This window comes from Nycticebus coucang, chromosome 3, assembly GCF_027406575.1.
Source record: "Nycticebus coucang isolate mNycCou1 chromosome 3, mNycCou1.pri, whole genome shotgun sequence".
NCBI classification, from domain to species: Eukaryota; Metazoa; Chordata; class Mammalia; order Primates; family Lorisidae; genus Nycticebus; species Nycticebus coucang.
Window position 1 is genome coordinate 121166739 of NC_069782.1, and position 24879 is coordinate 121191617.

Below are 24879 nucleotides of genomic sequence, written 5' to 3' on the forward strand. Positions count from 1 at the left end.
TATTTCTACCCGTAATCCCCCACAGTATAGTCCCAACACAACAGCAGAAGAATACTTTTCAAATGTAAGTCATATGTTAATTTATCAGCTTAAAACTCTGTAGTGACTCTCTGTTTTCTTCAGAGTGAAAAAAGAAAGTCAGTCCCTCTTTACTTCTAACCACATCTGCAATGCTTCCCCTTTTTCACTGTGCTCCAGCCACTCTTGACTGCCTTGCCTTTGGTTACCTAGTAAGGCTAACTCCCTCATCTCCTTTAAGTCTTTGATCAAATGTCACCAGCTCAGCAGTGACCTCAGTGATAACCCCGTCAACTTTAGAATCCCCTCCCATGAACACATTTCAATCACTAATCTGCTTTCCTTTTTCTAATTACTTTCTAACATACTTATTTTTTATATTAATTGTTCATCTCTTTCATCCCCATGGAGGAGAAGCTCCTCAAAGGCAGGGATTTGGTCTGTTTGTTCACTGCTATGTCTGGCACATACACTAGTTGGTATTTTCTAATCATTTGTCGAATGAATGAGACAAGAGTAAGATCAGGAGAGGATGGTGTCATGGAATCTTTGGAGAAGATGTTTCAGGAAGGAGGGAGTAGTCAGTTGTTAAAAGCTGAAAGGTCTAGTCAAATGAAGACCGACGTGTCCTTTGGTTTTGGCAATATGGAGATTTTAAGTGACTTTGTTGAAAGCAGTTGTATGAAGAGTGAATGGGGGGTAACCCTTATAATAATCCTTATACATTTGGTTGTGCAAGGGAGCAGAGAAATGGGAATGTAAGTTCAAGGAGTATTTTTTATAAAATGAAATGTATCAGAATCATACAATTAGGAATGATTTAGTAGAGGGCTCTTAAGAAGGTGAGAAAGGATTTATGATCATGACCCCAAAATGTCTGTATTCACCTCAGACCAGTTTCCTGAATTCAAGATCCATAGAACCCACTACATACAGGGCATTTGTGCTACATGGACTTCAAACTCAACATTTCCAAAAACTAATGTAATCCCACCAAACCTCTTGTTTTTCCTTTATCTCAGATTTGATAGTCATCCATAGCCATTCTCCCTTTCACCAGATTAATCACTAGATCCTGTCAGTTTTCTCTTCTAACTCTCTTTTGTTATTCCTGACAACATTGTGTGCAGTAGTAAAAAGTACATACAGTATTTATGAGATTGGAACTAGTTAAATTTTAATACTTCCAATTAAAAAAATATCTATAGTACTGACAGGAGTTGATTTCCAGGATTATTAGATTTTTTTTAAGACGAAAGATACAAACAGTATCTTTAAAAAATATTAGTATCTGCACATGCGTGTGTATATATGTAAAATCATTTTAGAGATATAAGCTAGAAAATTGATAATCAGAAGGAAGGAAACTAGGAGGCTAGGCAGGTAATCGGGGTGGAAGGCTTCACAGTACACCCTTCCTCCCACCCATGTGACTATTACCTATCCTGTTTACATGATCCATAGGGGTAACATAACCTATCCACAGCAGTCTTAATTTTGGTCCTTGTTATCTTTCACCTGGACTATGACAGTAACCTTCTAAAATCTTGAAATCTCAACCTCCTGTCTTCACATTTGATCCATTTATCCACATAATCACCAAAGTGATCTTTCTTTTTTTTTTTTTCCCAGAAAGGCCAACTTTAATACTCTTGCACATTAATGTGTGCACACTTTTCCAATAGTACATAACCTGGGGTGTAAGAGCATGGAGGTCCACCCATATTGGTGCCACCCATGACCATGCAACCTGTTCATAAATTCTCCAATAAGTCACCCACTTCTGACAAACGGGATTCATCTGAGTTTTCCTTTAGTGTCTTGGCTCTTTCTACATTTAGGTATCACAATTGCTGAGGTCACCAACACAAGTCCACTAATATGAGGAAAGGATAAGAATGTTTTGTTAGGGAGAATCTGGGGTGTTACTCCTCATCCAATTGGGGTAGTGTTGGTCCTCGGTGAGATGTATGTGGACTATTGAATATAGGGATGACCCTAAAATGGCCATGGGACTAGAGAACTTGACAGTAGAATACTGCATTACACTCTAGTGTAAGATTACCAGGTGCAGTAATAATGGATCAGCCAGCTTGGCATCTGTGGCTCAAGCGGCTAAGGCGCCAGCCACATACACCTGAGCTGGTAGATTCAAATCCAGCCCGGGCCCGCCAAACAACAATGACAGCTGCAACCAAAAAATAGCTGGGCATTGTGGTGGACACCTGTAGTCCCAGCTACTTGGGAGGCAGAGGCAGGAGAATTGCTTAAGCCCAGGAGTTGGACGTTGCTGTGAGATGTGATGCCACGGCACTCTACCCAGCACAACAGCTTGAGGTCAGAGACCAGGTTTCTGTAGTTCTCTAACATCACATTTCTATACAAATTCCGCTGAGTATTCCCACTCCTCTGCAGTAAATTCTATGGTAGTATCTCTGAATGTCACCAGCTCCATTTCCCGGCTTCCTTGTTGTCCCAGCATCCTCCTTACAGATTTTTCAGTACTTGCAGGTCGCAGGCTACTGAGAACGTGGCATACACACCTGGACTCTCCACAGTGAAAAGGAAGGAGCAATCCAAGGTGATCTTTTTACAAATGGAGTCACTGCCCTAAATCCTTCAGTGACTACTGATGAGTTGTAGCAGTGTTTTTCAGACTATTTCTTAGAGGCGATCAGGGGTACAGGGATTTTCTCTTGAGTCTTTGTGAAAGGAAGGGGGAGGATTCAACCAGAGTAGTTTTTACTTTATTCAGCTTAATTAGTAGGACATAATACAAGTGTTAATATGTCCTAGGCATTGAGTATTTAACAGTAACTGATGTATGTGTTTTGGACTCTTAAATTTAAGATTTCATTGAAATCTGCTATCTGAAAACAGCTTAAAAACCCTTGTCTATGGATAAAGTCTAGATGCCACCTAAGCATGACATACCGTTAGCATCTACCAACTTGGGCATTCTGTGTTCTGGTAATTATGGAGGATTTGCACCTCCATGTCTTTGGACATTTTATTTCTTCTGCTTAGACAGCAGTGCCCTTCCCTTGCTCAGTTCCTTCTCCCCACCCTCTCCTCTCTTTATTCTATAACATGCCCTCTTTTTCTATACTCTTTCAGCTCAGATGTCATTGCTGGACTCTCTTCTGGGCATGTCCTTTCCATTTCTGCTTTCTCCCAATTTAGGAGTTCCTTCTTTGAACTTAATAGCATTTTGTCTGTACTCTTTATAGCAATTATATTGTATTAAAATTACTGGTTCTTTCATAATTCTCCACATCTTAAATTGTGAGATCTTTGAGAGAAGGGAGAATCAAAGACAAAGATGAGTACAAAGACACTCATCTTTGTGATCACAGAGGCTAGAAGTGAAAAAAAACAAGGAAGAAAAGGAAGAAAACCTGTTAATCTTTTTTTTTGTTTGTTTGAGACAGAGTCTCACTTTTGTCACTGCTGGTAGAGTGCCTTGGTGTCACAGCTCACCGCCATCTCTAACTCTTGAACTCAAGTGATTCTCTTTTCTCAGCCTCCCAAGTAGCTGGGACTACAGGCGCCAGCCACAATGTCTGGCTATTTTTAGGGAAAAGGTCTCGCTCCAGCTCATGAACCTGTAAGCTCAGGCAATTCCACCTGCCTAGGCCTCCCAGAGTGCTGGAATTATAGGCGGGAGCCATGGCACAGGCCCAACCCTGTCTTTAACTCCTTCACAGACACAGTCAGCAATCTCTGGCATCCACCTTGCAAAGACTTGTACCTTGCTTTCTTATCCATTCATATGCTAGTCTTCTTAGAAGTACTGCATTCAGGCTTGGAGGTTTTAAGAATATTCTGGAGAAATTTCAAAAGAGTAAGCAGTTCTCTTCCCTCTCTCCCAACACATATATACTTCTCCATCTGCTTTAACATATGCCTGAAATCCTTTTCATTTTACAATTAAATATTTTAGGTACTACTGTATGAGAATGGTAAGAGATTGAAACTCATTGGTACTAAAGCTGTAAACTAATATAAGAGGGTTAGTTACCAGATTATTTTGTTTTATTTGGTTTAGGGGCAATTGAGCAAAACTGTAGAACATGGCTATGTAAAGGAGGCCTCCTTCCTGGAAAGAAGTTGCTTATGTTATGCAAGTGGCAAAGTATAGGCTCCTTTGAAGATGCCTGACGTCATACTTTTGCCTGGAGTCACCATTCTCTATCTCCCTACATAGACAAATACAGTCTGTAAACAGATTTCTTTTTTTTGTTGCTATCTCACAGTCTCCATTTTAGCAGAAACACTCTGTGAGATAGATCTGGGGAAGGGATTCCAACCAGAGTTTTGTCCCTGCTTCATAAGGTAGTGATTTGCATATTAAGTTATATACTTTGAACATTTGAAAATGTACACACACTAAACATACCAAACTCTATTTGCAAGCAGAACTACTAATGTAGAATGGGAAACATTTGAACTTTAAGTTTTCAGTCACTTAGTTACTTTCTCTGAAGTTAGTAGTAGTACCACCCAAAAAACTACTAAGGTACCTCAGTTAGTGGAGCTAGCCTTTGGCTTTATCATTAAGCTTAGTTAGTGATATATTTAAGATCACCTTTTCACCAATTCTTTAATTGTTAAATCTGTTACTGATGTTATTTTCCATCCTAAAACATTTTAGCATAGATGGTACTTACTCTAATTTGATACATTTTCCTTGTTGAACTTACATGTGGACTATGTTTTCTTCTAGGTTTTGGGCGGAAAGATGTAGTTGAATATTTGCTTCAGAATGGTGCAAACGTCCAAGCACGCGATGATGGGGGCCTTATTCCTCTTCATAATGCATGTTCTTTTGGTCATGCCGAAGTAGTTAACCTCCTTTTGCGACATGGAGCAGACCCAAATGCTCGAGATAATTGGAATTATACTCCTCTTCATGAAGCGGCAATTAAAGGAAAGATTGATGTTTGCATTGGTAAGACTGTTTACTTTTCAGAGTTTTCTTGATATTGTAACTAACTATTATGAATCTAAAATGAATTCATTTGTTAATATCATTACATTCTGTCAGGCTGGATTTAAGTATTTAAGAATTTAACCACTATGAAATGTCTTTTGTGTATGGTACTGAGCCTAAATTTCTTTGGAGAATAGAGCACAAAGTTCCTATTCTTTAAAAATTTGCATTTCCTTGGGAAACAAGACACACAGAGAACCAGATAAAGGCATGGTTAAAGTGGGCAGGGGGTGTTAGAGGATAATGAATACAGTGACTGAAGTCAAGGACCTACCTCCTGGAGTCTTTCTAGGAGATAGTGGGAAAAAGGTTAAAAAGGTAGGTAAGGACTTCTTTATGAAGAGCTTTAAATACCAGATGAAGGAGCTTGATTACTGTATAAGTAGTGTGTAGCACCAAAGATTTTTGAGTGTGATGAGAGTACATGGTGTACAGTTAGGCTCTGTATAATGTTTTGATCAACAGTGAACCACGTACACTGGGTGGTCCTGTAAGACAATGGAGCTGAAAAATTTCTAATGCAGGTGTTTGTGGTGATGCTGCTGTAAACAAATCTAGTGTGCTGCCATTCTTATAAAATATATTAATAGCGTATACAATTGTGTACAGAATGTAGTACTTGGTTAGGATAATAAACAGCTATGTTACTTGTTTGTGTATTTACTGTACTTTTTATCATTATTTTAAAGTGTATTTCTACTTTTAAAAAAAAAGTTAACTGGGTGGGTGTGGTGGCTCACACCTGTAATCCCAGTACTCTGGGAGGCTGAGTGGGTGGATTGCCGGAGCTCACAAGTTTGAGACCAGCCCCAGCAAGAGTGAGACCCAGTCTTTTAAAAAAATAGCCAGGTGTTGTGGCAGGCACCTGTAGTCCCAGCTACTTGGGAGGGCTAAGGCAAAAGGATCTCTTGAACCTAAGAGTTTAAAGTTGCTGTGAGCTGTGACACCATGGGACTCTACTAAGGGCAACAAAGTCAGACTCTGTCTCAAAAAAAAAAAAAGTTAACCATAAAACAGCCTAAGGCAAGCCCTTCAGGAGATATTCCAAAAGCATTGTTATCATCCAGATGAAAGAGCCATGCATGTTACTGCCTCTAATGACCTTTCAGTGGGATAAGATGTAAAGGTGGGGGACAGTGATGGTGATGATCCTGATCCTGTATTGGCCTGGACTGGTGTGTGTTTGTAGTTTTGTGGTTTGTGTCTTAGTTTTTAACAAAAAAAGTTTTAAAGGTTAAAAAAAAGTGCTTGCTTCAGTAACACATACTAAAATTGGAACGATACAAAGAAGACCAGCATGGCTCTTGTGCAAGGATGACACACAAATTTGTGAAGCATTCCATATTTAAAAATAGAACAAAGCTTATAGAATAAGGATATAAGAAAAGTTTTTTTGTATAGTTGTACATTGTGTTTGTGCTTTAAGCTAAGTGTTATTACAAAAATCAAAATATTATAAAAATATTAAAAGTTTATAAGGTAAAATTTATAGTAATCTAAGAATAGTTCATTGGTTTTTCTTTTTTGAGACAGAGTCTCACTCTGTCCCACTGGGTAGCTCACAGCAACCTCAAACTCTTAGGCTCAAGCAATCCTCTTGCTTCAACCTCCCAAGTAGGTGGGTCTGCAGGCACCCACCACAACTCCCAGATGATTTTTCTATATTTTTTTTTTAGTGGAGACAGGGTCTTGCTCTTGCTTAGGCTGGTCTTGAACTTCAGAGCTCAAGCAATCTGCCTGTCTTAGCCTCCCAGAGTGCTAAGATTACAGGCATGAGCCACTGTACCAGGCCAAAATAATTTATTGTTGCAAAAAGAAAATAATTTTTTTGTAAATGTAACATAACCTAAGTATACAGTGTTTATGGAATTTACAGTAGTATACAGTAGCGTCCTGGGCCTTCACTTTCACTCACCACTCAATCACAAACTCACCCAGAGCAACTTCCAGTCCTGCAAGCTCCACTCATGCTAAGTGCATGTAAGTGTAATTTTTTTTTAATCTTTTATATCATATTTTCATTTTACCTTTTCTGTGTTTAGATACATAGTACTTAAGATTCCGTTACAGTTACCTACAATATTTAGTAATATACTGTGCAGGTTTTTAGCCTAGGTAAAATTTAGCCTAAATTTTACCTTATAAACTTTTAATATTTTTATAATATTTTGATTTTTGTAATAACACTTAGCTTAAAGCACAAGTAAAAGGCTATACTGTGTACCTAGCTATGTAGTAAACTACCATTTAGGTTTGTGTAGTATGATATTTGCTCAGTGACAGACGAAACATTTGTCAGAATATATTCCCATCATTAAGCAACACATGATTGTATTTTAGACTAATCTGGTAGGGGGTTGGGTAGGGTGGATGGCATCAGGGAGACAAAGTTAAGAAGCTGTAGAACAGTGGTTCTCAACCTTCCTGATGCCACAACCTTTTAATACAGTTCCTGTGGGTCACGACCCACAGCTTGAGAATGCTGCTATAGAATAAGCCAGCTGAGAAGTGATGAGGGCATGACCTAGGGTTATGATATAGAAGAATGGGAATTGCAGGAAAACTAAGAAAATTATGCAGTGTATGAGAAGGCTGCTTGAGTGTTTTCATTAACCTGATATTTAATTTTCTGAGCCTAACGGATTAGAGCAGCAGTTCTCAACCTGTGGGTCACAACCCACAGCAACTGTATTAAAGAATCGCGACATTAAGATGGTTGAGAACCCCTGAATTAGAGGGTTTTGGACTGCTTGCAACCTGAGTTCCATTTTCCTAATGCAAATCAGGTGCAGTTGAAATTCTTAACAGATAAAGAGAGCCAGTTCTGTGCTTTACTTATTTATTTATTTTTTTACAGGCAGAGTCTCACTTTATCGCCCTTGGTAGAGTGCTGTAGTGTCACAACTCACAGCAATTTCTAATTCCTGGGCTTAGGCGATTCTCTTGCCTCAGCCTCCTGAGTAGCTGGGACTGTAGGCACCCGCCACAACACCCAGCTATTTTTTGTTGTACTTTGGCCAGAGCCGGGTTCGAATCCACCACCCTCGGTATATGGGGCCGGCGCCCTACTCACTGAGCCACAGGCACCACCACCCCTTTTCCCTTATACACTCTTAACTGTCTTTGGTCACTTCTTACCAGCTCTATAAATAGTAAAGGAAAATCTCACCTTGAACTGAGGGTAAACTTATTTAATGTGTCTTTAATGCATTAAATAATGTAATATTGTATATATTCTTATATTTAAAGTGTAACAATTACCATTCTATCAGGATATGAAGTATCCTTTGAGACTTCTGGAGAATTTTTGAGAAAATGATTTACTAAAATCCAGTTGTCATGATTATCATTTTACAAGGTAGTGTTGCTATTTTTACAGTGCTCTTACAGCATGGAGCAGAGCCAACTATCCGAAATACAGATGGAAGGACAGCATTGGATTTAGCAGACCCATCTGCCAAAGCAGTGCTAACTGGTAAGTTTGTGTCCTTTCTTTGGTTCCTCCAGGACAAATATAAACAACAAGTTTGCTAGATAGACAGCCTGTCTCCTGTGTTTAATGACCTCAACCAGATTTTAAAATAATATCAGTTTGTTTGCTATTCTTTTCTACTTCTAGACAGTTGATAATTGATTTTCACCCTAAGAAAAATTAAGCTTTTTTTCTTTTTTTTCTAGCTGACTTTTAAATTTGTCATTAATGCCTTATTGGGTATGGGATGATAGACAGATGTGTTTTGCTCTCATGTTTTTAGGGTATTTTAAAAATATCCTTGAATGCTTCCAATAACGATCCCTGCCTACCATTTTACGTGACTTTCCTTACTTGAAATTCAAAACACTTATAGGTCTCAAGCAGTTTGGATAAAAGAAACTCAACGTGTACCATTCTTTTTGTGTGATTTTTAAAATACATTTTAACCGAGACGCCTTACAGCCTTGGCCCTCAGGGGCGTAGAGTGAGACTGGTTTTGGCACACTGGGACTCATCAAAACCCCAGTGAAAGGAAAATTAGGGCAAGGAAACAGATAAAAGAAAACACTCATGAGGAAGAATCAGCAGAAAAATCCTGACAACATGAAAAACCAGACCAGAGAACCCTTACACACACACACAAGGGACCGTGAGGTAGCTACTGCAGAGGATTCCACCTATAAAGAAATATTAGAAATGACAGAAAGGAAATTTAGAAGACAGATGATGGAAACGATGAAGGAAACTGCCGATAAAGTGGAAAATAACCAAAAGGAAATCCAAAAACAGAATCAAATAAGAAAGAATATAGCAGAGCTGAAGGAACTGAAGCAATTAGGGAACTTAAAGATGCAATAGAAAGTATGAACAACAGATTAGACCACGAAGAAGAAAGAATCTCAGAGGTAGAGGACAAAGCTCTTGAGATAACTCAGATAGTTAAAGAGACAGAACAGAAGAGAGTGAAAGCAGAACGTTCACTCACAGAATTATGGGACTTTATGAAGCATTCAAACATACCAGTTATAGGTATCCCAGAAGGGGAAGAAGAATGCCCCAGGGGAATGGAAGCCATACTAGAGAATATTATAAATGAAAATTTCCCAAATATCACCAAAGATTCTGACACACTCCTTTCAGAGGGATATCAGACCCAAGGTCACCTCAACTCTAACCGAGCTTCTCCAAGACACATTGTTGTGAACCTGTCTAAAGTCAAGACAGAAGAAAAGATTCTTCAAGCTGCCAGGAGTAAGCACCAGGGTAAATCCATCAGAGTGACCGCAGACTTCTCTAATGAAACTTTCCAAGCAAGAAGACAATGGTCATCTACCTTTAATCTACTCAAACAGAACGATTTCCAACCCAGAATTCTATATCCTGCTAAGCTAAGTTTTAAAATTGACAGAGAAATCAAATCATTTACTGATATACAAACATTGAGGAAATTCACCACAACAAGACCAGCTCTACAGGAAATACTTCAACCTGTTCTCACCCTGACCATCACAATGGATCAGCAACAAAGTAAGAACTCAGAAATTAAAGGACAGAACCTAACTTCCACACTGATGCAAAAGATAAAACTAAGCAATGGACTCTCACAAAATAAGATGAGTAGAACACTACCATACTTATCAGTTATCTCAATAAATGTTAATGTCTTGAATTCCCCACCGAAGAGACATAGATTGGCTGACTGGATTAAAAAACACAAGCCATCCATTCGCTGTCTGAAGGAAACACACCTAGCTTCCAAAGACAAATTAAAACTCTTGAGTTAATTGAGGGTTGGAAGACAATTTTTCAGGCAAACAGAATTCAGAAGAAAAGAGGAGTTGCGATCTTATTTTCACATACATGTGGATTTAAAGCAACTAAAGTCCAAAAAGACAAAGACGGTCACTTTATATTGGTCAAGGGAAAAATACAAAAAGACATTTCAATTCTAAATATTTATGCACCCAACTTAAACGCTCCCAGATTCTTGAAACACACCTTACTCAGTCTGAGCAATATGATATCTTATAACACCATAATAATAGGGGACTTTAATACTCTTCTTACAGAGCTGGACAGATCCTCTGAACAGAATTAAACAAAGATATAAGAGATTTAAATGAGACCCTGGAACAACTGTGCTTGATAGACACATATAGAACAGTCCATTCCAAAGATAAAGAATGTACATTCTTCTCACCGCCCCATGGAACATTCTCCAAAATTGATCATATCCTAGGGCACAAAACAAACCTCAACAGAATCAAAATAATTGAAATTTTACCTTGTATCCTCTCGGACCACAAGGCACTAAAGGTGGAACTCAACTCCAACAAAAACGTTCAACCCCACACAAAGGCATGGAAATTAAATAACCTTTTGTTGAATGACAGTTGGGTGTAGGAAAAAATAAAACAGGAAATCACTGACTTCCTTGAGCATAACAACAATGACAACACAAGCTACCAAAACCTGTGGGATACTGCAAAAGCAATTCTGAGAGGAAAATTTATTGCTTTAGATGCCTATATTCAAAAAACAGAAAGAGAGTGCATCAACAAACTCACAAGCCATCTTATGGAATTAGAAAAAGAAGAACAATCTAAGCCTAAACCCAGCAGAAGAAAAGAAATATCCAAAATTAAATCAGAGTTCTTAAATATCTTAACACAATAACTAAGAAAATGCCAGGAAGGTTATGTTAACCAGTTTGATGAAAATATTTCAAATTGTGTATAAAACCAGCACATGATTGCATTAACATGCACAGCTATGATTTAATTTTAAAAATTCAGAATTCAATAAAATTGAAAACAAAAGAATCATTCAGAAAATTAATGAAACAAGGAGCTGGTTTTTTAAAAAAATAAAATAGGTAAGTCTTTGGCCAGACTAACTAGAAATAGAAGTAAAATCTCTAGTAACCTCAATCAGAAATGATAAAGAGGAAATAATAACTGCTGCCACAGAAATACAAGAGATCATCTCTGAATACTACCAGAAATTTATGCCCAGAAATTTGACAATGTGAACGAAGTGGATCAGTGTTTGGAATCACACCCTCTCCCTAAACATAGCCAGGAAGAAATAGAGCTCCTGAACAGACCAATTTCAAGCACTGCGATTAAAGAAACAATAAAAAAATCTTCCAACAAAAAACTGCCCTGGTCCAGATGGCTTCACACCAGAATTCTATCAAAGCTTCAAGAAAGAACTTATTACCGTACTGCAGAAATTATACCAAAAAATTGAGGAGGAAGGAAATTTCCCCAACACGTTCTATGAAGAAAACATCGCTCTGATACCAAAACCAGGAAAAGATCCAACTGAAAAGGAGAATTTCAGAACAATTTCACTAATGAATAGAGATGCAAAAATTCTCAGCAAAATTCTAGCCTATAGATTACAGCTTCTCATCAAAAAAGTCATTCATCATGATCAAGTAGGTTTCATCCCAGGCATGCAAGGCTGGTTTAACATACGCAAGTCCGTAAATGTTATCCACCGTATAAACAGAGGCAAAAATAAAGATCATATGATCCTCTCAATAGATGCAGAAAAAGCATTCTTTTCATCCTTTTCTAATTAGAACACTGAAGAGTATAGGCATATGTGGCACATTTCTTAAATTGATCAAAGTTATCTATGACAAACTCACAACTAATATTTTACTGAATGGAGTAAAACTGAAAGCTTTTCCTCTTAGAACTGGAACAAGGCAAGGTTGTCCTCTGTCACCATTACTAGTCAACATATGCTGGAAGTTCTAGCCAATACAATTAGGCAAGACAAGGAAATAAAGCGCATCCAAATGGGAGCAGAGGAGGTCAAACTCTCCCTCTTTGCCGACAATATGATCTTAGACTTAGAGAACCCCAAAGACTCAACCACAAGACTCCTGGAAGTCATCAAAAAAATACAGTAATGTCTCAAGATACAAAATCAGTGTCCACAAGTCATTAGCCTTTGTATAGGCCAATAACAGTCAAAATGAGAGGCTAATTAAGGACACAACTCCCTTCACCTTAGCTTCAAAGAAAATGAAATACCTAAAAAAATACCACCTAACAAAAGAGGTGAAGGACCTCTATAAAGAACATTATGAAATCCTAAGAAAGGAAATGGCAGAGGATATGAACAAATGGAAGAACATACCGTGCTCATGGATGGGAATAATCAACATTGTTAAAATGTCTATACTTCCCAAAGCAATCTACTGATTCAATGCCATCCCTATTAAGATACCAACATCATACTTTCAAGACTTGGAAAAAATGATTCTGTGTTTCATATGGAACCAGAGAAAACCCATGTAGCTAAGGCAGTTCTTAGTAATAAAAACAAAGCTGGGGCATCAGCATACCAGATTTTAGGCTGTACTACAAAGCCATAGTGGTCAAGACAGCATGGTACTGGCCCAAAAATAGAGACATACACATTTGGAATTTAATAGAAAACCAGGAACTGAAACTAACATCTTACAACCACCTAATCTTTGCTAAACCAAACAAGAACATACCTTGGGGGAAAAACTCTCTATTCAATAAATGGTGCTGGGAGAACTGGATATCCACACGTAAAAGACTAAAACTGGACCCACACCTTTCTCCACTAAATAAAATTGATTCAAGATGAATAAAGGACTTAAATTTAAGGCATGTAACAATAAAAATCCTCCAAAAAAGCATAGGAAAAACACCAGAAGATATCAGCCTGGGGAAAGACTTCATGAAGAAGACTGCCGTGGCAATTGCAACAACAACAAAATAAACAAATGGGACTTCATTAAACTGAAAAGCTATGTACAGCTAAGGAAACAACAACCAAAGCAAATAGACAACCTACACACTTGGAAAGGATACTTGCATATTTTGAATCAGACAAAAGCTTGATAACTAGGATCTATAGAGAACTCAAATTAATTCACATGAAAAAAGCCAACAATCCCATATATTAATGGGCAAGAGACATGAATAGAACCTTCTCTAAAGAAGACAGACAAATGGCTAACAAACATGAAAAAATGCTCATCATCCCTAATTACTAAAGAAATGCTAATCAAAACCACCCCGAGATACCATCTAACACCAGCAAGAATGACCCACACAACAAAATCTCAAAACTGTGGAGAGAAGGGAACACTTTTACACTGCTGGTGGGACTATAAACTAATACAGCCTTTTTGGAAGGAAGTAGGGAGAATCCTCAAAGATCTCAAGCTAGACCCCCATTTGATCCTGCAGTCCCATTACTGGGCATCTACAGAGAAGGAAAAAAATCCTTTTATCATAAGGACACTTGCACTAGACTATTGCTGCTTAATTTACAAAATGTGGAAATAGCCTAAATGCCCACCAACCCAGGAATGAATTAACAAGCTGTAGTATATGTACACATGGAATACTATTCAGCCATTTAAAAAAACAGAGACTTTACAGCCTCTGTATTTAGCTGGATGAAGTGGAACACATTATTCTTAGTAAAGCATCATAAGAATGGAGAAGCATGAATCCTATGTACTCAATTTTGATATGAGGACAATTAATGACATGGTAGGGGAAGGGGAGAGCAGAGAGAGAAAGGAGGGAGGGGTGGGGGAAAGGAAGAGCAGAGAGAGGGAAGGAGGGAGGGGGGTGCGGTCTTGGTGTGTGCCACACCTTTTGGGGGCAAGACACGATTGTAAGAAGGACTTTACCTATCAACATTGTTAAAATGTCTGTACTTCCCAAAGCAATCTACTGATTCAGTGCCATCCCTATTTAAGATACCAACATCATACTTTCAAGACTTGGAAAAAAATGCAATCAGTGTAACCTGGTTTCTTTTACCCTCAGTGAATCCCCAAAAGTAAATATATGTGTGTGTGTGCTTGTGTGTGTGTATTTTTTTAACCATTTGGTCAGAAAGCACTAACCATTCTCTTGCTTTACAAAACAGGATTCTGGACGCACACTTCTTTAGTACCATGAAGAGTGCTAATTATTGCACTCTTGCTATAATCATGTTCTTGACTATAGTGTAAGGCTATAGTTTTGATTGACAAGCTTTTCTGAATTGTATCTGCTTCACATATTTTTGCCCTTGTCAGTGCACTTTGCTCTTAAGCAGCTCTGCCGTATTACTTACTAGATTCTTACCTACTGGATGATAACAATTAGAATCATGTCTAAACTAAAAGGGAAGAACCTGAAGGACTTTGCTGTGAGCTTTGTGTTGTTTCTTCTGGCATTGCTGAAGAAAATTTAGACTAAATACACTTACAGAATTGTGAGCTATTATTGTGGCTATCGTTTCTGTGTTCATTTCCTCCGTCACTATTCCATGTTATTCCGTGGTTTTATCTTTTTAAAAAATTTTGGGGCTCAAGAGAAGCCTTGCCTTTGCAGTCAGTACACAATTTACATTATGGGCAGCAGTTTGGATGTCATTTCAGCAAGTCATTATGTTAATTTAAATTTTATTAATTGTATAGTTTTGTTTATACTCATATAGGTAAAAGCCATAGTCATAGAGTTTGTAGTTAATCCTTTTATGGTTTTATATATTTAAAATAGTATCAAATAAAGGTGATTTTTGTATTGAAACATCTTCTAGATTCATAAAAATGTTAGCGATTATGCTTAATCATTGATGCTAAAGGTTGTGTCATCATTTCTGTAATGTTGGTGTTACATTGGATTTTATGTAGGTTTTGAATGAGGTTGTGGATACATTTTGTTTATCTGTTACAAAAATACCATACTCATTTTAGGAAATCGAAAGGGATAGAAGAAGAGAAAAACTTACTAGTAGCTTACCACCCAAGACAAGTTTTGTTAATATTTTGGTATATTTCTTTTAGGGCTTTCCTCTTTCTGTGTACATTGTTGTTTTATAGTTGGGGGCACACTTCATTATATAATATTGAATCATTTCTATTTTATTTCCATAACAAAGACATTCCATGTTTTTCATATAAATATTTTTGAACTATATGATATTCTGTTAATTAACCATTTTCCATTTATTTCCAAATTTGTCTACCTTAAATACAGTTCAATGGGCATCTTTTTTACATGAAACTGCCATTAATTTTTTTTAAGTTTCTGCTCATTTTCTTTCTTACACAGGTGAATATAAGAAAGATGAACTCTTGGAAAGTGCCAGGTATGTACTAATGGTATAAATACATAACATAAATACTTCACCATTAATTTTTTTTTTTTTTTTTACAATAAGCAAACTTTAAAAGAGAATGATTTTTTTGTTTAATGGTCACAATACATATCTTGAGGCTTAATCTCATAATGAATGCAAGTTGCTAAAACATCTTTTTGTGTTCTAGGAGTGGCAATGAGGAAAAAATGATGGCTCTGCTTACACCATTAAATGTCAACTGCCATGCAAGTGATGGGAGAAAGGTACTTTATGCTTATGCTTACCTCCTCATAACATGAAGAAGTGTTTATCTTAACTACAAAATATATTTGAAAATATATTTGAAAAAAGTACTGATGATTTCTTTTAAGCAACATTTCAGATTAATTCTTAAACTTAGCAAAACATTATTGATAATAAACATTTAGTTGTTTCCTTTCTGTATGCAGTGGTGAACTTACAAACTTTCACAATAGGCCTTCAGTATATGTTGGATTTTATAAAACCAAATTAATAACTATTTATTTAGACAGTGACGTTATAATTGGATTCTATGGTTTTGAGTTTTTACCTTTTTACACATTTTATTCAGCCATTATTTGAATTACATGAATTTGTTTGATTAATATTTCAGTCAACTCCATTGCATTTGGCAGCAGGATACAACAGAGTAAAGATTGTACAGCTGTTGTTACAACATGGAGCTGATGTCCATGCTAAAGATAAAGGGTAAGGGTTTGAACAAAATGAGGACTTCTTAAATGGTACTATCCTTATTAACAGTCTCTGTAACATACATAAAAATCATTTTTTAACTAGGATTATAAAACCTTAAACCTATTACTTGTATGGTTTACTTTACACTTTAGAGGGCAAGAAAAGATAACTGATATTCCAGGAGGTCTCTCCCAAGTGCCAGGTGATAAATGGAGAGGGATAATACTACAGGAATTCTCAGGAGGAAATTGTCAGTGATGACTAGAGTGGTTGGGAGGAAATGGTACTTGATGAGGTAAAAGCAGGTCTCAATTGAAGAAAGCAAAGAGTTTGGAGAACATTACCCTCTAAGGGAATTGGCATAAATGGAGGTGCTAAAGCAGACGTTATAGCACATTTAAGAAACAGTAACTGAACAACTAGCTTGGGTGGAGCAGTTAATTCATGTGGGAGACAAATGAAGGTTAGGGTTAGAGAATTGGATTCGTTTAAGACTTGGGTATTCTATCCTAAGGAATTTGGATTTCATTCTGTGAGCTGAAGCAAGGGGTGGGTGACTATTCTAAAATAGTTTTTGGGTGTTCATTTTGGAGCAATGTGTAGGATAGATTGGAGAGGAAAGAGACTAGAGACAAAAAGAGCAGTTAGGAAAGTGAGTGTTCACGTATAATGGGGGTCCATAGTGTGGCAGAGAAAATGAAGGCATGGAAACGAGGTATTACAGTGTAAGAATGGATGAGATTTGTTGAATGTCTAGATGTGATGAGAGAGAAAGGAATAAAAAGAAAACTATGTTTCTAGTTATGAAGCTGAGTTAAATTCAGTGATACACACATTGAAGTATAGGAATGAAAATTGGTGGGGAAACAGTTTGAGCTCACTTTTACAACTCTTTCTTTCATGAGATGATGATAATAACATACATAAGTAGAAGTATCTAGTAGGTAACTGGGAATGAAATTGATGGTTAGGGAAGTAAGGAATCCTGTGTTCAAAAATGGTATTTTGGAAAGCAATGAGCCTTTAAACAGAGGGCATGTAGAATTAAAGACTAAATCTCAGGTGGCCATAACTTACCAGAGACCAGAGGATGGATGCTGTGGCTGTAAAGGAGTGATCCCAAAGAGAAGAAGCTTAAAGGCAGAAGTCAGAATTTTGAGACTCTACTGTACCTTCCCATGCAGAAAGCTCTTTCTCTATTCCCATCATGAAATAATTGGGTTTCGGGGTCTTGTTTGTTTGTTTTGATATAAGAATTTATTTTCTTTGAGGGTAAAGATTATTTTTGATATAAGAATTTATTTTCTTTGGGGGTAAAGATTATTTTCGGATTAGTATGACAGTATAATTAGTTTACAATATTTACATTTGTTAGGTAAAGTCCCTGTTGTAGTTGTGTCCTGCACCCAGGAGGTGTGGGGAAGAGCACACCAATCCCCCTCCCTCTTCCCCTTTCCCTTCTCCTATACCCCTTTTGCCCCACAACTTGAATTAAATTGTGTTTTTCTCTTGTGTGGGCATGTATTAGTTCATCTACTGGCTTCATGAGTATTGAGTACATTGGATACTTGTTTTTCCATTCTTGTGATGCCTTAACTAAGAAGAATGTTTTAACTGCATCCAGGTTAATAACAAAAGATGTAAAGTCTCCATCTTTTTATTTTTGTGGCTGAATAATATTCCATGGTATACATATATTAATACATATTAAACCTTTCCTGGGTTAATGGGCATTTAGGTTGTTTCCACATCTTATTGATTGTAAATTGAGCTGTGATAAACAACCTAGTTCAGATGTTTTTATGGTAAAACGATTTTTTTTCTTCCGGATAGATACCTAGTAATGAGATTGTGGAATCAAATGGAAGGTCTGGTTTTTTTTTTCTACTTTTTATTTTACTTTATTTTATTTTTATTTATTCACTTTTTTGAGACAGAGTCTCACTATGTCATCCTCAGTTGCCTCAGAGTGCCGTAGTGTCACAGCTCATAGCAGCCTCAAACTCTTGGGTTTAAGCGATTCTCTTGCCTCAGCCTCCCAAGTAGCTGGGACTACAGGTGCCTGCCATCGCACCCAGCTATTTTTTTATTGTAGTTGTCATTGTTTAAGCAGGCCCGGGCCAGGTTCCAGCCCACCAGCTCCAGTGTGGTCTGGCCGGTACCCTAGCCACTGAGCTACAAGTTCCAAGCCCCGGAAGGTCTATATTTAATTCTTTGAAGATACTCCATACTTCTTTCCAGAGAGTCTGGATTAGTTTGTAGTCCCACCAACAGTGTAACAGTGTTCTCCTCTCTCCACATCTGCACCAGCATCTGCCATTTGGGGATGGGTTTCAGTTTTTTAAGAAATGTAGCGGTTTATCTTACAAGATCTTTAAAAAGTTTCTGAGAAAAGCCAGTGTTGAGTAGAATCTAGAAAAGAAGCGTAAAAGTGAGCCAGCCAGAAGGAAGGAAATCTGTCCTACACCCAGGGAGCAGCAAACTTATAGAGGGAACTACAAGTTTAGCATACCATTATTCAAAAGTAAGGCCACAGGGGGGATCAGATCATTCAGTATGCCATGTTAAGAACTTGGAACCCTCTCTTGAAAGCACAGAAGAACCACTAAGGATGTTGAAATAAGGTATAGCCAATAGCAGATTTACCATTTAGAAAAATGGGAGAGTAAATTGGCATAGGGGTTATTTCTGTAATGCAGAGAAGAAATAATATAGAGCCAAACTAAGGCATTGGTAGTCGCTATGAGGAAAAAAGGAAGAAGGATCTAAAAGAGACTGATAGTTAGAATTGTTAGGACTTAAGGTTTAAGTAGATGTTACTAAATTTTGTATGTTTTTAAATAGAAGGTCACCTAGCCATTTTTCTATTTAAGTAATTAATTAAAATTAAATGTTTTAATTTATAAATTACCCTGTCTCTAGGGATTCTGTAACTTTGGATTTTTTTCTCTCTCATTGTAGTGATCTGGTACCATTACACAATGCCTGTTCTTATGGTCATTATGAAGTAACTGAACTTCTGGTCAAGGTTAGTCCTTTTGTACTTTCCTAATTATTTTCTATAATTGTATAAGGTTACTTGAAATATGTTTTCCATTCTTGTTTTTTTATGTGGTCTTAGTGCTTCGTAGAATAAGGAGTACTTATAAAATATAGGTGATTGGTATGTCTGTTTCTGAGTGCTTTGAGACTTTTTAGATACCAAACACATTTGAATATAAAGTAGTGCTGTCATCTTAAAAATAAAAGATTAAGCAATTCTATAATTTTTTTTTTTTTTAAGATTTTATTTTATTTATTTATTTTTTTTTTTTGGCCAGGGCTGGGTTTGAACCCACCACCTCTGGCATATGGGACCAGCGCCCTACTCCTTGAGCCACAGGTGCTGCCCTCTAATTTTTTTTTAATTTATTTTTATTGTTAAATCATAGCTGTGTACATTAGTGGCAATCAAGGGGTACAGTGTGCGGGTTTCATATACAATCTGAAATATTCTCATCAAACTGTTCCACGTAGCCTTCATAGCATTTTCTTAGGCAATTTTATAATTTTTAGCTGAAGATAATCTTTTAAAACTATTATTAAAACCACTGATTATATTTGCAAGATTTGCCAATCATATTTTGAGTTGGAGCAAGCTCAGTTGGTAAGCTTACTTCTTCCAGTATGCTCAGCAGCTTTTTAATAAACAGATTCTCAAGACCAGCAAGACACTTATTTTGGCCCCTCTTGAATGAGATTATAAGATACTAGGAGTGAATCCCAGCATGTTAGCCACACCTATTTCCTTCAGTCCTTCAGCCCCTCAGTCTTTACATATACATGTATTTGCCCACAGTCTCGAGACTTCCGGTACCCTAAACCTAGTCTATCCCTTCAGTACTTTTCCTCATTGTCTCAGCAGCTGTCACAGAAAGGAGAAGAGGACACTTGTTTCCAGTGCCTGTATGCATCCTTTGGGGTGTGATCAACCATGAGATACATTTTCCCACAGAAACAACTTTATTATAATGATTATCCAAGCATACCATTTTTTAAGAGGAAGGCTCAGAATTTTGAAAGTTCCCCTTTAGCTACAAATTATAGAATCACTTAATTTGTTATTTATAAGATGATAGCACTACTTTATATTCAAATGTGTGTGTTCCAAGTAGCGCATAAGCCTTTTTAAATTTATAATATGGCTGTTACATTACACATTAGTAGTGATAATGTTTTTGCTTCTTGAAAAATTGAATCTTGAATTGAACAGAACATTTGAATGTTACTGTGGGTGAGAATAAAACATCAAACAAATTGCACTGGGACTTAAAGAAAACTGAGTGGTATTTTCCTAAGTCCTAGTATTTTCCTAAATAAAAATGGAAGGCTGAATAGAGGTTATAGTTAGAGAGGAGGTTAACTGTGAGATGCAGGTAGATACTAGAGCTGAAAATTTTAGGAAAGTCGGGCAGCGCCTGTGGCTCAGTGGGTAGGATGCCAGCCCCATATACTGAAGGTGGCGGGTTCAAACCCAGCCCCAGCCAAACTGCAACCAAAAAATAGCCAGGCATTGTGGCAGGCGCCTGTAATCCCAGCTGCTCAGGAGGCTGAGGCAAGAGAATTCCCTAAGCCCAGCAGTAGGAAGTTGCTGTGAGCTGTGTGACGCCACGGTACTCTACCGAGGGCAATAAAGTGAGATTCTATCTCTACAAAAAACATAATAAATTCAGAAAAGTCAGGGATTGAGAATATAGGCAGAGGTTGTGGGCAATGCTGAGTCAGTCATCATCGTTTGGTAAATATAGTCAGGCCAGTAGAAGCTGGTATTTAACAGCAAGCATTCAGTGACTGCTTTCTGTGACCAGGGCACTGTGCTAGGCATGGGAGTTGCTAAGACATCCTTGAACAAAGCATTCAAATAATGAAGGTCTAGCAATAAAAGGCACAAGAATAACAAGGAATTCTCTTAACTTTGATCTTCTTCATAGCTGCCAAGTACAAGGAAGCTAGTAGTAGATGGATCTGGCTAGAATGAAGGGAAAATTTCTGTCAGGTAGATTCATAATTGATTAAGCCATTGTGCAGAAAGCACTCACTGATCTTTCTTTGCTTAGAAGGGAATGTTAGGACCTCTAATGGACCTCCATAAATGCTAGCTGTGCCTTTATTGTAGTCCAAATTTTTATCATTGATTGGATGAAAAATTAGAAGAGTTGCTTATTCAATTTGCAGATTACCATAAAGTTGGGAAGAATAACTAATATTTACCTTGATAGAACCCAGGCACAGGGCAGCACCTGTGGCTCAGTCAGTAGGGAGCCAGCCCCATATACCAAGGGTGGCAGGTGCGGGTTCAATCCCGACCCCGGCCAAACTGTAACAAAAAATAGCCAGGTGTTGTGGCGGGCACCTGTAGTCTCAGCTACTCGAGAGGCTGAGGCAAGAGAATCACCTAAGCCCAAGAGCTGGAGGTTGCTGTGAGCTGTGATGACACAGCACTCTACCCAGGGTGACGGAGTGAGACAAAGTCTCATAAAAAACAAACAAAAAAAAAAGAATTAGGGCACAAAACCATCTTATTTTCATAGGCCCTAAGCTTGGGTTAATCACCCAGAAAAATGAAATTTAATGGAGATCAATAAGGAGACTTAAGTTCACAAAAATAAGTTATACAAGAAAAGGTATGGGAGAACATACTTTGATGTTTAAAAACTAATCTATGGGTGGCGCCTGTGACTCAAGAAGTAGGGTGCCAACCCTATATGCCGAGGATGGCGGGTTCAAACCCAGCCCTGGCCCAAAAAAAAAAAAGCTTTTTTTTTTTTTTTTTTTACAGCTTTTAAACCAGGTGCAGTAGTTCATGCCTACTCAGGAGCTACGATTGTGCCGTTGCACTGCAGCCAGGCAACAGAGCAAGACCTGTCTCTAAAAATAATAAGAATCCAGAGCTCTTAAATTGCCCACTAATTCAGTTTATGTATAAATTGAAACGTGACTACTTAAAAAGCTATTGTAATTTTTGTGCCAATAGTAGAATTATAGCTTTAAGAGCAAATATAATAGATGCATTGTACTCCACACAGTCAAACCATATGGGAATCTGTTGTCGTTTTAGGCTCCCCACCCCCTACCCCGTATCTTTTTTTTTTATATGAAAGCATTTATTAAATCCAAAAAGATAAATTTGTAATATATATGAAAAACTAACAAAGCTCAACTTTGTAGGACAGCTTCTTAGAATTTAAAGTTAATTTAAAATAACGAATGTACAACTTTTTTTTTTTTTTTTTGGAGACAGTCTCACTTTGTCACCACAGGGAGAGTGCAATAGTGTGATCATAGCCCACTGCCACCTCAAACTCCTGGACTCATGTAATTATCCTGCCTCAACCTCCCAAGTAGCTGGAACTCCAGGCAGGCACTATCACACCCAGCTGATTTTTCTATTTTTAGTAGAGATGGGATCTTGCTCTTTCTCAGACTGGTCTCAAACTCCTGAGCTCAAGCAATCCTCCCGCCTTAAATTAATTTTTTAAACTAAGGTATATTTAGTTGAGAACCAGCAGGATAAGTCTAGAGACTATCTGATATGAAGGAGGGATGAAAGAACTTTAATCTAGCTATTTAGACTGAAGAGGTTAAACATGAAAGTTGCCCTCAAATGCTGCAAAGAAGAATATTAATCTATTTTGCTCTAAAGAAGATAAAACAAATGTATCAAAGTTAAAAGTGCATAGAACAAATTAATGTAGAAGGAAAGAAATTTCCTAACAACAGGAGTTATCTAATGCATGTTAGCTGAGAATTAGCTCCCTATTGTTGAAAGTAACTAAAAAAGTAGCTGGTTTGCCTTCTCTGTTAGGTATGCTGTAGAAGGGATTTTGTTTGATGGGAAGTTGAACTAGTATGACTTGTGTGGTTTATCCAACTACAACATTTGGAAATGACTAAAATTAAAAAGTCTGACTACACAAAGTATTAGTAAGGATAGGGAGCAACTAGAACTCAAACATTGCTGATAGCAATAGAAAATGAGGTAGCTACTTTAGAAAACTGTTCGGCATTTACTAATAAAGTTAAACATTATCTGTCATAACATGTGTCCGTGAAGAGACTTGTATAGGAATGTTTGTAACAGCTTATTCATAATACAAGTGGAGTATCCTTTATCTATAATACTTGGGACCAGAAGTATTTCAGATTTTCGAATATTTGCATATATAATACATAATGAGGTATCTTGACAATGGAACCCAAGTCTAAATACAAAATTCATTTGTTCCATATATACTTTATACACATAGCCTGAGAGTAATTTTATACAGTATTTTTTTTTTTTTTGTGGTTTTTGGCTGAGGCTGGGTTTGAACCCACCACCTCCAGCATATGGGACTGGCGCCCTATCCCTTTGAGCCACAGGCTTTATACAGTATTTTTAATAATTTTGTGCACAAAACAGGTGTGCGCATGAGATCAGATGTGGAATTTTCCACTGGTGGTGTCACGTCAGCAGTCAAAAAAATTTGCATTTTGGAGCATTTCACATTTTGAGTTTTCACATTAGGGATACTCAACTTATAGTCAGAAACTATAAATGGTCCAAATGTCTGATTAACAGGATAGTAGATAAGTATATGATGATATATCTATATGATGAAATACTCCTCAGCACTGAAAATGAACTAATATGGCATCTTCAATGATCCTCAGAAGCATGTGTGTGAAGAAGGCTAGATACTCAAGTATATATTGTAGAAAAATACATTATTTCCTTTTTATGAAATTCAAGTATGGGTAGATATAATACATGGTGCTAAAAGTCAGAATGGGAACAGGAATTATCTTATAAAAGGAACATGAGGAAACATTTGGGGTGATGGAAGTACCCTAGATCTTGATTTGAGTGATGGTATTACGGACATGTACATCCGTCAAAACTCATGCTGAAGAATTGTGCATTTTACTATGTGTAAATTACACCTCAAAAGAGGGGGAAAAAACAGTACTTGGAGAAGATACAGGTTAAATGTAAAGCTTAATTTTAGCTCTTCTGACTAAAGGAATTGAATAGGCCCTTGGGGATGGGACACTACTGTTTTTCCATTTGGAGAATGTATACATTTTGGAAAAATTAGTTAAAAGAGTAAACTTTGGGAACATAACCTGTTTAAGCTTACATAATAATTATATTGCACAGTACCAATAATTCTAAATTCTCTCAAAAATTGAGCATTAAATTTATGCTTTTTCCTCCCCAGCATGGTGCCTGTGTAAACGCAATGGACTTGTGGCAGTTCACTCCTCTTCATGAGGCAGCTTCTAAAAACAGGGTTGAAGTGTGTTCTCTTCTCTTAAGTTATGGTGCAGATCCAACACTGCTGAATTGTCACAATAAAAGTGCTATCGACTTGGCTCCCACACCACAGTTAAAAGAAAGATTAGCATGTGAGTATACAATTACGAATTTTCAGCTATGGTATTATGATATCAATAAACTGAACTTTTTTTCTTGTTTTTAGAAAAAGAATATTTTTTCTTAGTCAACAATAGTGTATCT

The 24879-nt window shown here is 37.2% G+C and overlaps 1 protein-coding gene and 1 non-coding gene across 3 annotated transcripts in view; both read left to right on the forward strand.

Annotated features, from left to right (window-relative positions):
- Nucleotides 1-24879, forward strand: part of TNKS2 (tankyrase 2) — a 71905-nt gene that overhangs the window by 6974 nt on the left and 40052 nt on the right. For both annotated transcript variants that reach the window (XM_053583785.1, XM_053583786.1), the window contains exons 2-8: nucleotides 4745-4969; nucleotides 8391-8486; nucleotides 15596-15632; nucleotides 15811-15886; nucleotides 16258-16352; nucleotides 19302-19368; nucleotides 24581-24767. In XM_053583785.1, coding sequence (XP_053439760.1) covers nucleotides 4745-4969; nucleotides 8391-8486; nucleotides 15596-15632; nucleotides 15811-15886; nucleotides 16258-16352; nucleotides 19302-19368; nucleotides 24581-24767 — 783 coding nt within the window. The remainder of the gene's footprint in view (nucleotides 1-4744; nucleotides 4970-8390; nucleotides 8487-15595; nucleotides 15633-15810; nucleotides 15887-16257; nucleotides 16353-19301; nucleotides 19369-24580; nucleotides 24768-24879) is intronic.
- On the forward strand, nucleotides 6259-6360 carry LOC128582771 (U6 spliceosomal RNA). Its single transcript, XR_008379215.1, has one exon. It is a non-coding gene; the product is annotated as a U6 spliceosomal RNA (small nuclear RNA).